Source organism: Centruroides vittatus, unplaced genomic scaffold (genome assembly GCF_030686945.1).
Source record: "Centruroides vittatus isolate TY-2023 unplaced genomic scaffold, ASM3068694v2 contig_7, whole genome shotgun sequence".
NCBI lineage: Eukaryota > Metazoa > Arthropoda > Arachnida > Scorpiones > Buthidae > Centruroides > Centruroides vittatus.
The window spans coordinates 3,279,384-3,296,686 of NW_027122442.1; the positions used below are offsets into that span (position 1 = coordinate 3,279,384).

Consider the following 17,303-nt stretch of genomic DNA (forward strand, 5'->3'; position numbering starts at 1 on the left):
AGAAATTATATGAAATAATTGATAATAATTATTATAGCTTAAATTATACTAATTACAATATGAATCTATTGAATTCCATATCTGTGAATCTATTTGTTAGAATAGATGTATCAAATGATCACAGATATGTAAGTGCAAAATGCTAACAAAGTATTCAAAACACTATTATTTCTTTTTTGAAGGAAAATGTTAAATAATAGAATTTTGCTAAATATTACAGTAAAACTAATACATAGCAATTATTTAAAGTTTTGCAATTTTGAACATGACTGCTTTTTAAAATTTAAACACACAGTAAAATCTTGGTTATACATTTTATTTGACAGACCTGGCAAAGCCTTATATAATCTAATGTTTTGTTTCATTTACTCATTTTTCGCTTATTTTTTTCTTTGATATGTTTAATTTATCAGTTCCAATAACACAAAAATTCACTTATATGTTTCTCACCCTCCAATTTATGATTGCTGTCTTTCATAAAGAACCCTTTCAACTATAAAAAAAATGTTATTGGTCATAAGGAAATGAGTATTGTTCTTCACTGTAGGAACAGTAAAACAATTACAAGCAGTTATACAGTTTTTAAGTGTAGGAATTTAATATATAATCACATGTGATAGTGGCAATTTTTCACAGCATTTTTCATCAAATTGACTTACTTAGCTGTGACACCTTTGATATACATGCTAACCATCCTAGTAAAAATTTCGGTCAAAAAATTTTTCTGCTTATCACAAACAATCAAAAACCATCAAGGAAACTGCCACCTTAATGTGCAACCATATACCATTTTTCTTTATTGTCACACAATCACTTGAATAAGGCAGCAATCTTCTTATTTGATGTCAGGGAGGTTTCTCATGATTGCCACAATAAATAGGCATGATTAATGCCAAACAATTGCCAGATTACATCAAGCCATAATAATGCTGATGTAATCTGGCAATAAAAATGTCAAGTAACTGTGTATATTAGGGTTTCTCAAACGGGATTCCGGGATCCCGGTTGTTTTTTTAACCCGGAAAATTTTTCTTATCCCGGGAAATCCCGCAAATTTCTTAAAAATTCACTTTTTTCTTATTTTACGCTGAGGTTGAGGAAATTTTGCAAATAGAAAGTATAATTAACTCATAAACTGTCAGAATACATTTGTATTTATTAATTTTAAACCTATTTATTAGTTTTTCTAATTTTTGCTCGTTATGGCACGTCACAAATGATCAATAATCAATACGTAGCTTATTTGTTGCAGGACTCTCAAAATTCTTTACCAGTAATATCTGGAATAATTGTGCTTATGCTGTCTTAATTTTTAACCATGCCCAGTAGCTTCAATGACTGCGTAACGCCAAGTTGTGCAAATTGGACAAGGATACAAACGAGTACGAAGTCAGCGAGTATGAAGTTTTTCTTCATAATCTGATTATTAAAGACAAACGAACTGCCGAATTATTGGGCTATGATGTTTCTATTAAAGAAGTCGAGGTAGACAAATCAAGAATACTACAGAACAAAGAAGTACTACAATCTCGAAAACGAACTAGAAATCTTTCAGGATACAGGTGAAAAACACATAATATTTGTCTTCTCTTAAATGCATTAAACACGATTCCAATCACATCAATTGAATTGGAAAAGGCATTCTTGGTAGCAAGACTTTTCATTACTAAAATAAGAATTAGATTGAGTGATCGGAGTATTGACCGTCTTTGCTTTTTAAAATCTTATAAAAATTTACAATATTTTGTATTATATTTTATTTAAAAAATCAAAAATTACCTTCTAAGTTAGAAGTTTGATCTAAATTCATTTTTTTTTAAATTTTCAACTCAATTCAAAGTCATCTTTTGTTGTTGTATGCAGTTTCCAGCAAACTTTAATAAATTTTTTCTATTTGTGAAAATTTCTACGTAATTCAAAGGTAATTTTTAATATATATCTTACACAGCATTATTAATATGATTTTGGAGGTTGCAAAACGTATTAAATTATTTAGAAAACGAAAAATAATTATATCATTTGATTTCATGATATTTTGTATATCTTAAAATTAATTAATTTTGTCCCTGGATTTCCCGGGATCCTGGGAAACAGTTCACTTTTATCCCGGAATCCCGAAACAAGCCAGAGACCGGGAAATGAGAAACCCTAGTGTATATTTAGAAAACGAAAAATAATTATATCATTTGATTTCATGATATTTTGATTTCATGTCATGATGGTTTTTCAACCATGTGTAATGTCAATGATATGGTGGTCTGCAAGTCTCTACAACAGTGAATCTCCATAAGATAGCCTGGGATGATATGATCTTTAACTATTTAAATGTTTTCTTGGCTTTATTTCATACCTGAAAATATAAAAAATCATTTTCTGATCTTTCTGGGAAACATCTCAGCCCTACCATCATTTATTTCCAGCTGAACTTGTTTCACATTAGCCCACACTATCACAAAGTTTGAAATGCTCTCTATGAGAGCTTGAATCAAGGACATTAGTCTGTAAACAAAACAATAACTAGACTAAACTCAAACTGAATAACTTAAGACATTCAAATTTAGCATGTGCAGAGAAGACACATCACAAGAATTTTTCAGAAAAATCAAATTTGAGAAACAGCAATTATATGCAGCATAATTAATGTAAAAAACCAGCAGAAAAATTGCTGCCTTATACATACAATTGTATAAAAAATAACTGCTTATGTTCATGGGTTAAAAGAGTTGTAGGAATACAAAATTAATCTAACAGCCCAATATTACAAGCTTTAAAATTTCAAATTGTCAATGAACTTCATTTGTTTGTAATTTAACTTTTAAATTAGAAATCATTTAACTGTTGATAATGGAGTCAAAAAGCAATAACCTAAATTACTGCAAAAGATATCTCTTTATAAACACCAGAAAATCCAGCAAAAATGTAACATTTAATAAGATAGATGTTTTCAACAATTTTAAATTGCCATCTTTAGGTTAAAGAATACAAAAGCATAAGATTCAACTAATGTCATTTAAAACAAACATGTCCAATTTCTATTGGATAGAGTATTTATATAGTGACTGCTGTTATCTTGCTCAGAAATGGCTTATAAATAGGGTTAAAAATGATCTTTATACAGGAATCTCCAGCATGGGAGAAGATATCATCTCCCAGTAATTAATGGCCGGATCCATAGAAGCAGCTTTATAAGTCTCCATCCTCTCCAGATGTTCTAATCTCCAACTGCTCACACTTAAAACATGAAGATTTATAAAGCTGTTCTATGGATCTGGCCATTAATCAGGCATGAGAGGCAGATACTTTTCCCACACCTGAAGATCATTTCTGATCTTATTTATAAACCATTACCAAACAAAATGACATCAGTCACTATGTAAATTTTCTATCCAATAGACATTTTTAATTACATAAACTGATGTTAACAATTAATTATAGAATTAAAATTTCTCAAGTAATCAGATCACAGAATTAATTGGTCTCCTTATTACTGTAATGCAAATAGAATTTCCAATGGGAGAGCATAGCACTAGTTTTTGGTACTCAAGCTGTCATTTGCTGTCATATGAGCTCGTAAGGATCACATCTGAAGAGTATTTGAATATCTGGAACAAGTTCTTGGAAAAAATGAGAGATTTTACCTATCAAAGAGTTCCTAATTCTTGCATTTGAAGACTTCCATCTTTAGTTGGAATTACTTTGGATTAAGCCTAGCAAAACAATTTCTTGACATATGTAAAAGTAATTTTACTATAAAAAATAAATGTCACTGTGTGACACTTATCTGGTATAATTTATAAATTTTAAAAAAATTTACTAAAACCTATTTAAAACAAATACCTGGCAACACAAAAAAATATTGGTATTATGCAATTTTTCTTTACACAAGGTTCCATTGTACTTAATATCATATTCAAAAGATGTTTAAAATCAACATTTTTCCAACTTCTACATGTACAAGAATGATATAAATGTATACCAATGATATAAATATACCAATTGTGCCACTCAGACCCCATACTTCTGGAAGCAAGGACTGGCTTGGGGTCCGGGGGCGCAATTGGTAGTGCACCGCACGGCAAGTGGAGGCTGCGGGTTCAAGCCCCGCCCTGGGTCAGATATTTTCTTCCAGAAGGTTCTAAATTATTTATTAAATTATTAAAATTATAATTATTAATTTAGATAAGAGATGGTGCCTAATGCTTACCTCTAGTAACAAATTTATTTGTATTAATTATTTGATTATAGACATATTATAGCCTGGATTTAGGTGATCGTTGGTTTATTATGAAGAAAGACAGTTTCCAGTTGCATATTTTTGCATTTATGCATTTTTTTTTTTCAGATAATCCCTTCAAAAACTTGTAAACATTTTACTGTACATTTTTTAAACACAAAACAAGATAAAAGTTTTAAAAAGTTGGAAAAATGTTTAGTAAAAGTTTAATAATAGAGATTAATTATATATGTATATGTATTGATATAACAATATCAACTCAAAACCAGAATTAATTAATTAAAGCAAAAATCTGCTGAATTATCGTGCGATATTAAAATAATACAACCGTTAGCATTATTATGAGAGTGGCAGCATACTCGCCTATCTCTAGTCAAATTAATTGGTAACTAATTACTAATGTAGCCTAAATATAGCCCAATAATTCAGCAAAACATTTGGCTTGAAACTAATTATAAAAATTATAATCATTTTGGATAAAATTCCGTATAGGACTATCATAATCATAAAATATATTTACCAGGAATTATCAGTATCTTTGGATGTATGTTGATCTTCAGTTTTTGAAGTCAAATCTTGTACATTTTTAGAATTTTCTACATTTTTAAATTTTTGAAGAGATTCCCATATTTTCTGTTGACGTCTGATAACACGTCTAGTAAGCGTAAGCAACTGAAATATAATTTGTTTTATTAGTTCTTAAATTTTATTCTATTTAATATGAAATAATCTAATTTGACAATTCATAATAAATTCCTTGTTATATTCTTTGCACAAATTTTATTTGGTTCATTCATTGTGATAAAATTAGTTAAAATAATTACATTATATGCACCATATTTACCAATCTACTCATTAATTATATAATTTTCGATATTTTATCTGTCTATCAGTGATATATGTCACTGTAATATGGGTAATCATAATTAAACATGAATTGTTTTCTTTTCATTTCAGGCTCTTTCTGAAACAAATTTTTACAGATTGCATAAGAATGTATAATAAAGAATAAACGATGCAAAAAGTTCACTGAGTTCAGCGTTATATCAGCGATATAACGCTGAACTCAGTGAACTTTTTGCATCGTTTATACGGTCTTTGGCGTGAACATTGTCGTACCGACAATAAAGAATAATGTTAAATTTGGGGCAAATGCCTAAACTGTATATCAAATTAAAGCTTATGACAAAAGGATTATAATAATACCAGTTTCAAGCTGGGGCACTAGATGAGAAAGGTCAAAAATTGACTCATTCACCCTTCTGTGCATCTATTAATTTTTGCATTCAACCTGTGAAAAACATTAATAAATTGATAATAAAAGTCACTATAGGATACAGTAAGTATCACTTTTCACATGGACTTTATTTAATTTTCTTAATGCCAAACATTGACTATCTTATAAGATGAATAAGGTTCTGCAAGTGCATACAAGTTTTACAATCTTAAAAGAACAAGAGAAGTGACTACTGATACAAGTTCTCAGGAGTATCACTTTGTCTAAATTTGTTAGTAGTAGTTTGCATAACATTTAGTGTAATGCACAAGTGCAGTTTTTGACCTATATCTCTAGTTCCCCATCTTGAAACTGATACAATTGTGTTTCTCTGGTCATAAGTTTTAATTTGATGTACAGTTTGAGAATTCCCTCCAAGGTGACTGGAAATTGCCCCAAACTTAACATTGTCATTTTAAATTAAACAAAGGATTATCTTCAGAGAATATAAATATTAAACCATTTTTTCCCTTGATTCAAAATTTATCATAAATTCATTTTATTCTGTAGTTCAAAATTAGCACAACTTTCAAAACAACCCAAAACTTATATATTCCTTATATACAACAAAACTAAATAATTTGCATATGAAGAGAAAATACTATAAACAAAGATGATATGAAGAATTACAATCCCACTTTATAAATATATATCTAGAAAAGTCAGAAAAATTTGATTTTAAAAAAACAATCTGTTTTTTATTAGTTTTATTAGACTTAAAAGTAAAAAAGGAATTCTGAAATAGAATCCTTAACTTCTTTAAAAAAATTCTTTTTAATATTCTCTCATTAAAGATTATACGTATTCAGATATCCCTTGATTAACATGATTAATTAATCCCTCAATCCTACTGCATATATCAAAAAATCATGTTAATCAGATACAATGGTATTTGATCTAATAATCAGTACCCCTAGAATAAATTTTTGGTTAATAACAAAATATTTTAATTTTAGTTTTGTCTTACGTAAGAAAAGTTTTCCATGATTAAATGACTAACTTATTTAAAAATACAATAAAACCTAAGAGCTGCCTACTTTCATCAGACAAAATTACACTCAATTCAGTTTGTTTTTTTACTTGATGCATGTGGAACACAAACACCATGTTGATGACACTAAGATTTGTTTCATGAGTTGTTATTATTTGTAAATTTTTAACAATTTCTTCCTGAATTTCTCTTTGTCGACAGCTTTTGGGTGTCCCATATATTTTATATCCTTTAGTTCAAAACTTCCTGAACAATACTTTCAAAACCTCATTTGACATGCTTGACTTTTAAGAGCATCTTCTTCATATACTACAAGTTTTTTTTACTGATTATATAGCATTATATCCTTTATGAAACTTAAAACATATACATAATATGCTTGATATGCAGTATCTTGATAATTAGCACTGAGTTTGGTGTTAATTCAATTTTTCTTATCTCGCAAGCACTTTTGACGATTCTAAGTTCATCATCCTCAGGCGAAAAAGAATGAATTTGAAGAAATAGAACGTGCAGAGTGTTGATATGCATTTTATCTGCAGACATTTCAATTTTATTTTACACAAACAAAATGTGAAGTTTTAAAACAAGGTTCTAAACAAAAACTACAAATCATGTTAAATTTTACAACTATTGTAATTAAACTATATATCTATATTGGAAATTACCCTCAGCATAGTAACAGCAAATTCATCAACAACTTTTGAAGAGAAAAACATATCTACATTAAATAGAGACATCTGTTAAAGCTGCATTAAGTGCAGCTTTAACAGCTGTCTTTAATTAACTAAACTAAATTTCTGCTGTATATATAAAGGGATTGCCTCAATTAATTTCATGTGTTAATCAATTCCTCTGTTAAGCAAGGGATACTTAAACTGCATAAGAGGCAGATTCAATAAATAAGACTAATAGCATTGCTGAAGAAAAATAACATACTGTAAAAGGTTGAGACTAATCATACTGAAAGAATATACAGTAATACAGAGGTCTGTACCATTAGTTGTCTCTATCAGATGGCATTTATGTTTACTATGCAGTTTACAAAGTGGCACCACCTATATCAAACTGCATTAGAATCAAACAGCAAGCTGTTATTCAATTTTTGACAACTGAAGAGATTACACTTACAATACTTCATACTAAACCTTTTGAAAACCAGTAATAATAATTGGAAACAAACGTTTTCGACCGTTAACTTATTATTACTGGTTTTTAAAAGGTTGAGTGTGAAGTATTCGCTTACACCAGTACAGAAGTCGAACCTTTACACTTACAAGTTAATGAGATCCATTTCTGATGCATGCACAATATGGAATCATGCATATTGCTGTAAAAAGCTAACAAATGGGTTCAAAAGTAAGAAAGCCCACACAAACATACTTGATGAGCTGCATAGACTTTTGAACTCAAGTTTTTGTAATGACATGCATGACTTTATATCATGCATACATCCTGCGAAAGATCTCATTAGGTCTAATGCCTTTGACTGTCAAACATCAATATCAGTTTTCTGTTTGACTCTGGTGCAGTTTAATATAGCAACACCATTTTGTAAACTCATGGTGAACACAAATGCCACCTAGCAGGAATAACTATTGATAAAGGGCTATATTACAGTATATTCTTTCACTGCGATTAGTCTCAGTCTTGTATGCTATGTTATTTTTATTTAGCAGTGCTACTAGTCTTATTTATTGAATCTGCCTTGTATATAGAGTGGTTATAATTGAACTGAGTAGCGTAATATAGATGTGAGTGATATTTACCTTCCTTACATAGAGAAGAAAATTTGCAAATAAAAAAAATTAGTTTTCGTTCTACTATTGATAATATTGATATTTTCTTTTATTTTCTTTATTTTAGTGCACTAAGTTTAACAAATGTAACCTTTATTTTACAAATCAAAATTTTCAATATGTGTACCATGAGTATTATGTTTTCAGAATAATGTAATACAGTATGATCCACACTTGCTTGAAGCATGTCTTGAAAAATGGCTGAAACATGCTGTCTCCAGTTCAATAAGTAAGTGACAGACTTGGGAGTGCCATTTCCCCTCTAAAAAAGTGAGAAAAGTGAGTGCAATACTGACAAAACAAAGTGAAAACACAGAAGGAAAACTCAGAAAAATAGCAGTAAAAGTTGTTATTTTCTTTTTATTCTGTTATGGTTAAACACATTTTAAAAATTTCTGTATATACTGTAATACAGTAGCCACTCATTATATCGTGCTTTTTTGGTCCCCAACTTTTAAAAGCATTTGAGTCAATGAATTTTAAATTACTAATTGTCACTGAATTTCTATTTGCAATGAAATATGGTATTTTATTTCTACTACTGTCCTTGAAACTACCACTGAAGGTGAAACAATAAATTTGTCAAGAGCTAAACACGCAGAACTGGTGGATAGATCGATTATCATTTGTTTCCTTTTGATATAAAAGTTGTTTATTTATTAGTTTTAAGTACTGTCTCCTCATTTACAAGTTTCTGTGAATTTGAAATTTCACACCTTTATGTGAATTGATGCAATACCGCTAATTCACATAAAGGTGTGAAATTTCGAATTCATAATCTGTAAAAAAAAATTTCTTTAATTCTGAACAGAAAGTTCTAAAAGTTTTATACAGCAGTAACTTTATTTTGCTTTTTAGAGAAGTTTTTACTGTTTGTAATTTTATAAGTTTCGATGTTCTATTATATATTCAATATTTATTTTTAAAAATTTTCAATTACAGCATTTATAATTTTTATTGAAAACTATAAACTACGCAAATTTCTAATAAGCAATTTATATAGTACTGTATAATAAAATCGCAATTGATATTTTGTTATTATATCAACAGTATTTGTCTTTCAATGTCATTGTTAAAGAAACAATAATGCTAAATAGACGTTCGTGGTATCGATGTTTACGTAAACGTCAATTAATTCGATATAACCACGAATAAAATTCAGGATTGAAAAACTAAGCGTATTTTATATCAGAAACACGATGAAAGAATAGAGATTCTATAGCATGTATAATCTGTTTAGTAAAAGCCCAGCATTTTTATTATTTGGTTATATCGCTTTTTTTCTTTTTGTCTTTCAATAATGAGTGGCTACTGTATTTCCAGTAAACCATGAATACTTGAAAAGCCTTTGGCTTCTGTAAATAATCAGTCATGAACGATGATGTTCATGACTGATTATTTACAGAAGCCAAAGACTTTTCAAGTATTCCTGGTTTACTTCCTTTATTTAGATTATTCTGAATGTTTTCAGCTTCCTTCTTTTTTGTTTCCTCTTGCTTTTGAACACTTAACCCCAATAAGCATCACACGTGCTGCTTGTACTTCATTCATGTTCTTGCTGTTAATAGCCTTCTCCAGTTTTTTGTTTGCTGCTTTTAACAAAACTTGGCCTGTCGCATGTATTTCATTTTCTTCTACATTTTTCTGGTTTAAACTCAGCTGCAGTTCCATAATCTTCATATTACGAACAGCTTTCTTTTGTTGTTCTTCAAAATGTTTCTGTGCTCTTTTTTCCATTTCTCTTATTCTTTTAACTTCTTTTCATTTTTCAATTGTTCTTGATAATTTCTATGCACTGAGGGAGCTAATTTCTATAGTCTTTTGTAATGGGTATCCTTGTAAAGGTAATCTCTCCTCAGGAATCCTTAATTAGGCACATGAAAATGACCAAAAAAGTGAGAAAAGTGAGCAACTCCAAGGCCTGTAAGTGAATATTTCCTTCATAAACTTGGTTTTTCAAATAACTCTATAAGAAAGTCAGCACCACCATTTTGCTAAGAGTTTCATTAGTACAGCTTATGTGAGATCGGCAGCTGTGAGATCCTGGCTCACTATAATCAGGATGGTTAAGATTCTTATGTTAAGAAGACTGAGAGATTGCAAATAACCATCTATGTCAGGAACCTGACATCAGTTAGTAGTATTGTACACATCCCAACTTGCATTTAAAATGAATTTCTAATTATTTCTAAGGCTTTGGTCATACATATTTGGTCCCTCCTTAACAATCAAAAGTGAATTAAGCATTCTTTCCAACACTGATGCTCTATCAGGAGAAAGTGCCCGGCATGAAATTGACCTTCTCTCTCATGGGACTGCTGATTTCACTAATTTGGCTATACTGGGATATTTATCATTATCAGAAACGGTTTATTTTTTAATGCTTCAAGATGTGTAAATATTGATTTCAAAATAAAATAATAAATTTGAAATAAATATATTTCAAATAATATAAGTAAAATAATATTTTATTAATGATTTCATAAATAACAAGGAGCTTTTTCCTGCAGATGAATAAAAATATATGTAAATATGAATTTACATTTTTGTTTACTTTTTTAGTCCCTCAATTAATGTACAATTATAATCAGCATAAGAGAAAAGATTAAAAAATGGATATTTCACAAGTAATCACACATTTAATGAAAATAATACTTACTATATGGAATAATTATACTTGTAGTCAATTTAAACATACATTTAGGAAGATATAGATGTGATTTAACATTAAAAATTTGCTATGAAATCATTAAAATAACTTTATGAAATTATTTAAAGATAAATCAAGTAAAAAAAATATTTTTGTAAACAACAACTGCATAACCCAATTGTTAATTAAAACCAAATAATCTGCCTTGTATATGGGCTATGACAAGGATAACTAAATGGTCAGAAATGAAATAATTTGTCTAGTGGTAGGAGGTTACGCTACTATCTCATGTTAATTTTAATAAATATATATTTTGAATTTAAAAGTGGCAGCAGTGTTGTCAGCCTGAGAGATTAATCCCTCCGCTTTCCCCTGCAAAAGCATTTTAGTGATTTTTTTTAGAAAACAGCCAAAAATGCAGGAATGCTTAGAATATGCATTTTTAAACTCTGTAGAAGGAAATGCAATTCGGAAGAGGTAGATTTTGGCAAATAATGAAAATATGGCATGAGTACATAACTTTACTCAACACTGGCTTCTAAATTTGTAATGAGAGGGATTTTTTTAAGTGCATAAAGGATTTTTTTACATACGTGAAATTAATTGTTGTTTCCTATAACTTAACAACACTGAGTGGCAGTTGCAATTTTAAGTTCAGCTCAGGGCCGAGTGTTTTCTTCCAGAAAATTCTATTCCAATAGTCCGATAATTCGGCAGATCATTTGGCTTTAAAATTATTTTTGATTTGTCCCACATCTTAATTAGGCACATGAAAATGACCAAAAAAGTGAGAAAAGTGAGCAACTCCAAGGCCTGTAAGTGAATATTTCCTTCATAAACTTGGTTTTTCAAATAACTCTATAAGAAAGTCAGCACCACCATTTTGCTAAGAGTTTCATTAGTACAGCTTATGTGAGATCGGCAGCTGTGAGATCCTGGCTCACTATAATCAGGATGGTTAAGATTCTTATGTTAAGAAGACTGAGAGATTGCAAATAACCATCTATGTCAGGAACCTGACATCAGTTAATAGTATTGTACACATCCCAACTTGCATTTAAAATGAATTTCTAATTATTTCTAATTAATCTGATTTTAATCTGAGTGGCAAAGAAAAATCTAGGAGGGAGTCTCAGACCAACAATGAAGCTGAAGCTAGACACTTAGACATAAATAGTATTATTATTGTACTATTTAAATTATAAACTATATAATAAATGAATATAAATAATAAGAATAAAAAAAATAAAGTTTCCATTTGACAGTCTATTACTCAATTCCTTTAAATCTATCTTAAGAGAGAGCTTTAAGAGAGAGAGAGAGAAAGAGAGTGTGTGTGTGTGTGTTACAGTCAAATGCAATACCTCATTTCTTTTCTTTATTTTCTTCTCAATCGCGGACAGGGCTGGCTATGTTTTCCTGTAATTGGTGGGAAACTCCTTTTCATTCGGACACAACTTTCTAGAGATTTATGTTTCCAATTCCAGTCTCTGGATGTTGGTGTGAACCATATTTACAGAATATTCATCTGACCAATCATCTGAGGAGAGAAGCAACAAGAGCAACAAGCAACTTCCTTGTGGAATTGATATAAAAATCAGCATCTCTCCTCAGGAACTTCTTTTAAAATCAAAATAAAGTTTGTCTGTAACTAACACAATGTTTCCTTTTGACAAATTTTATTCTATTCAACCTAAAACATTGGTCCCTAGGTTCTCATACTTAGGTCTTCTTGCAGATAGATACCCATGATTCCTTCAAGCAATCGCAGAAAACATGTTGCATTTTACAGGGTGCTTCATGTGACTCTTATGTGTAAGTTGCTGCAATATCATGAGAAATTAGCCTGTTTTATCATGTTTTAATGCACCAATGCTACCTGTTGGCATAAAATCTAATGAATGTCTTTTTGTTTGCAAATTCTCTTTCCCATGCTTTTATTAAGGTAACCACCAATTTTCACTGTAATCTGTCAAGCAGATTCTTCTCTACATTGCTCTAAGTACTATCAGTTTAATTAAAACTACCATATGTAAATCAAAATTATATTATCCTAAGCATCCAATGAATAATCAATCTTGGATGTTTGTTATGGCAGTATTATTACTAAAATTTTGGCTCCATCAATTTAATAATTAGCATATTTACAATAATATGCTTTTTTCATACACAGTATAAATAGTACCATAAGTAGCTTTTCATGTGTCATGTGCAATACTTTATTTTTGATTCTCTTGTTTTTCAGAAAGAAAAAAAAAGTACAACATAAATATTGGTTAATTAATTTTATATTATAAAATTAAACATTAAAATAATACTGATAATATTTCTGATACACCATTTCAGGGCCTCCTCCAGTCTGACCTGTGCACTTATTTAGTTATGGTACTAAACACTTAGTCTAAAAAGCTGATTTTTTTACATATAATATTAAAACATTAACAAATGTTAAGTTAACAAAAACAAATTATAGAAAATTTTATTGTTAATAAGTTTTGTATTCATAAATAATAAAGTAAGGCAATTATAGTTTTAATGTAATTCATCTAATCTCATTATCCAAAAATTCAAAATGAAAAATATTTTAAAAAGTGTAAGTTAAATAAAACAAGAAACAGCCTTCTTCTGAAAGTTCAACACTTTTAAAATTTAAGTATTTGGGGGGGAGGCGTATCTGTCTCTTGACGCTGCTGGTGAAAATTTTTTCTCACTTCATCTGTGATAAATTTTTGAATTAAATAATTGATTTAATCAAATTTGACTTTGAAAAGGAACTAATAATTATCTTATATATAAAATTCTCGTGTCACAATGTTAGTTACCGTACTCCTCCGAAACGGCTTTACCGATTTTTACCAAATTTTATATGCATATTCAGTAGGTCTGAGAATCGGCTACTATCTATTTTTCATACCCCTACACCATTTCCCCCCTTTCAAAAATATATTTATATATGGATTAAGGCTTTTATGTCCAACAGATGGCGCTAACTTCCGACGATGTAAGTTTGCTTTTCTGTGAGAATGGACTGAAGCAGATCATTTTCTATCTATCTATATAAATAAAATATAACGTTCGTTTGTTCCCACCGATTCCTTTGAAATTTTGACACAACGTTGCATTCGAATACGCACGTGTTTTTATATAATATACATGTCGAAATTCTCCATACTGGGGGGAGATGGACGGGATTAAGGCTTACTGTGAAGAACTCGACTTTTATTATACTATTTTAGATGCGTGTTTGATTGCGTTTTAATAGGGAACGTCAACAGAATATACACTAAAAAGGAATTTTTCGATATTCCCCAGCGGGAAAAGTGACGGGATTAAGGCTTACTGTGAAGAACTCGGCTTTTATTATACTATTTTACGTGCGGTTTTTTGCGTTTTTAATTGCTTTTTAATAGGTTACGTCAACAGAATATACACTAAAAAGGAATTTTTCGATATTCCCCAGCGGGAAAAGTGACGGGATTAAGGCTTACCGTGAAGAACTCGGCTTTTATTATACTATTTTACATGCGGTTTTTTGCGTTTTTAATTGCGTTTTAATAGGTTACGTCAACAGAATATACACTAAAAAGGAATTTTTCGATATTCCCCAGCGGGAAAAGTGACGGGATTAAGGCTTACCGTGAAGAACTCGGCTTCTATTATACTACTTTACGTGCGGTTTTTTGCGTTTTTAATTGCTTTTTAATAGGTTACGTCAACAGAATATACACTAAAAAGGAATTTTTCGATATTCCCCAGCGGGAAAAGTGACGGGATTAAGGCTTACTGTGAAGAACTCGGCTTTTATTATACTATTTTACATGCGGTTTTTTGCGTTTTTAATTGCTTTTTAATAGGTTACGTCAACAGAATATACACTAAAAAGGAATTTTTCGATATTCCCCAGCGGGAAAAGTGACGGGATTAAGGCTTACCGTGAAGAACTCGGCTTCTATTATACTACTTTACGTGCGGTTTTTTGCGTTTTTAATTGCTTTTTAATAGGTTACGTCAACAGAATATACACTAAAAAGGAATTTTTCGATATTCCCCAGCGGGAAAAGTGACGGGATTAAGGCTTACTGTGAAGAACTCGGCTTTTATTATACTATTTTATATGCGGTTTTTTGCGTTTTTAATTGCGTTTTAATAGGTTACGTCAACAGAATATACACTAAAAAGGGATTTTTCGATATTTCCCAGCGGGAAAAGTGACGGGATTAAGGCTTACTGTGAAGAACTCGGCTTTTATTATACTATTTTACGTGCGGTTTTTTGCGTTTTTAATTGCTTTTTAATAGGTTACGTCAACAGAATATACACTAAAAAGGGATTTTTCGATATTCCCCAGCGGGAAAAGTGACGGGATTAAGGCTTACCGTGAAGAACTCGGCTTCTATTATACTACTTTACGTGCGGTTTTTTGCGTTTTTAATTGCTTTTTAATAGGTTACGTCAACAGAATATACACTAAAAAGGAATTTTTCGATATTCCTCAGCGGGAAAAGTGACGGGATTAAGGCTTACTGTGAAGAACTCGGCTTTTATTATACTATTTTACATGCGGTTTTTTGCGTTTTTAATTGCGTTTTAATAGGTTACGTCAACAGAATATACACTAAAAAGGGATTTTTCGATATTCCCCAGCGGGAAAAGTGACGGGATTAAAGCTTACTGTGAAGAACTCGGCTTTTATTATACTATTTTAGATGCGTTTTAATAGGGTACGTCAAGAGAATGTACACTAAGAAGGGATTTTTTGAAATTCCCCCCATGGGGAAGTGTTATACATTTATAATAGATACATTTTGAGCCACAACAACGCGTGGCCGGGTCAGCTAGTAGGACTATAAAATTAATAATAAGTTTAGTACTAATGGCAATGCAACGTTCTCCAGTTAAACGTGGAAGACCACCGCTCACCAGAACCAAATCAGCAGGTAAACGTAATGACGATATTGCAACAAGTTCCTGATTAATTACTGACTACAAATTACAACCGGATAAAAATCTACAAGACACTAACATGGAGGCTAAGAAAACTAATGAAATATCAGACCAACGCAATACTCAAGACGATTCAGGTGAGCCAAATTACTTGATTCTTTACTAAATAACCCGGATGAGTTATTGGACACTTCATCTGCCATTTTATGGAATAAGATATCTAACCTAATAAAAACATCTAATGATAAGCTATTTAAGCAAATAAAAGACTTTAAGGAGGAATTAAATTTAATTCATGAAAATTTAAACGAAGCTAAGGAAAAACAAGCAGAATTGGAGGAACAAATTACGAATTTACGACAACAAATAAACGCTATGCAAAATGAGAAGGACCTTACATATTATAGACTAGATTCTTTAGTTAATGATAATAATCGTAGTAATATTATAATATATAACTATCCTAATTTGAAACCTGTTTCTAAAGAAGTAATTTATAACTTCATTACCTCCTTATTGGAAATTTGTGATATAATTCAAGAGGACATTTTAGATGTGATTCAGTTAACAAAACCACCAAAAATTACTACTAAAGTAATTTTTAAAAATATTCAACTTCGTAATCGAATCTTTTCTGCTTTTATTCGGAAAAAAATGCAAAACCAGTTAGAAGATTGGAGAGATTCTCAAATATCCCCAGATCTTAATAAAAATACAAGAATAAGACGAAAAAATCTACTTCCAGTGTTACACGAAATATGGAAACAGAATGCACAGACTAAACTACATAATGATATTTTAATATCAGGACCTGAGAAAATTACTTATAATATTAATCTGAAAAGTTTGGTATATGTTGATACTTTTTTACCTTACCATAAAACGACAGTTCTGGGAAGTTGATATAATACAAATCAAAGGCAAACCCAAAGTTTGAATAAACCTAATAATAATTCCTCTTTTGATATATTAAATTGGAATTGTCAAGGTCTAAAAAATAAAACTTCAGTTATCAATTCTTTGCATATTAGATATAATCCGGCTATTATTGGTATAACGGAAACTTGGATAACAATGGAAAAATTTTATACCATAAATTTCTCGAAAAAATTTTTAATTGAATCTTCAATTGCAAGTAAACCAGTTGGCCCCGGAAGACCAAGTGGCGGCTTATGTTTATTGATGGAAAGGGAATACTGCAAAATAATTCAAGTTAAAAAATCAAGAAACTATATATTACTTCTCATCACAATAATTGGAAACAAAGAATTAAATAAGAATAATCAAATAATGATGATATTATTAACTTATATTCCTCCCGCGGATGTAAATACTTTAAATGAGATCTTTAAAGTTATAGAATCATGGTTCTATATAACTCCATATATTATTATATTGGGTGACTTCAA

The 17,303-nt window shown here is 30.2% G+C and overlaps 1 protein-coding gene across 5 annotated transcripts in view; it reads right to left on the bottom strand.

The window, feature by feature from the left end:
- Positions 1-17,303, bottom strand: part of LOC136980485 (uro-adherence factor A-like) — a 147,246-nt gene that overhangs the window by 43,570 nt on the left and 86,373 nt on the right. For all 5 annotated transcript variants that reach the window (XM_067276605.1, XM_067276604.1, XM_067276607.1 and 2 more), the window contains exon 11: positions 4,755-4,906. In XM_067276605.1, the coding sequence (XP_067132706.1) occupies positions 4,755-4,906 (152 nt within the window). The remainder of the gene's footprint in view (positions 1-4,754; positions 4,907-17,303) is intronic.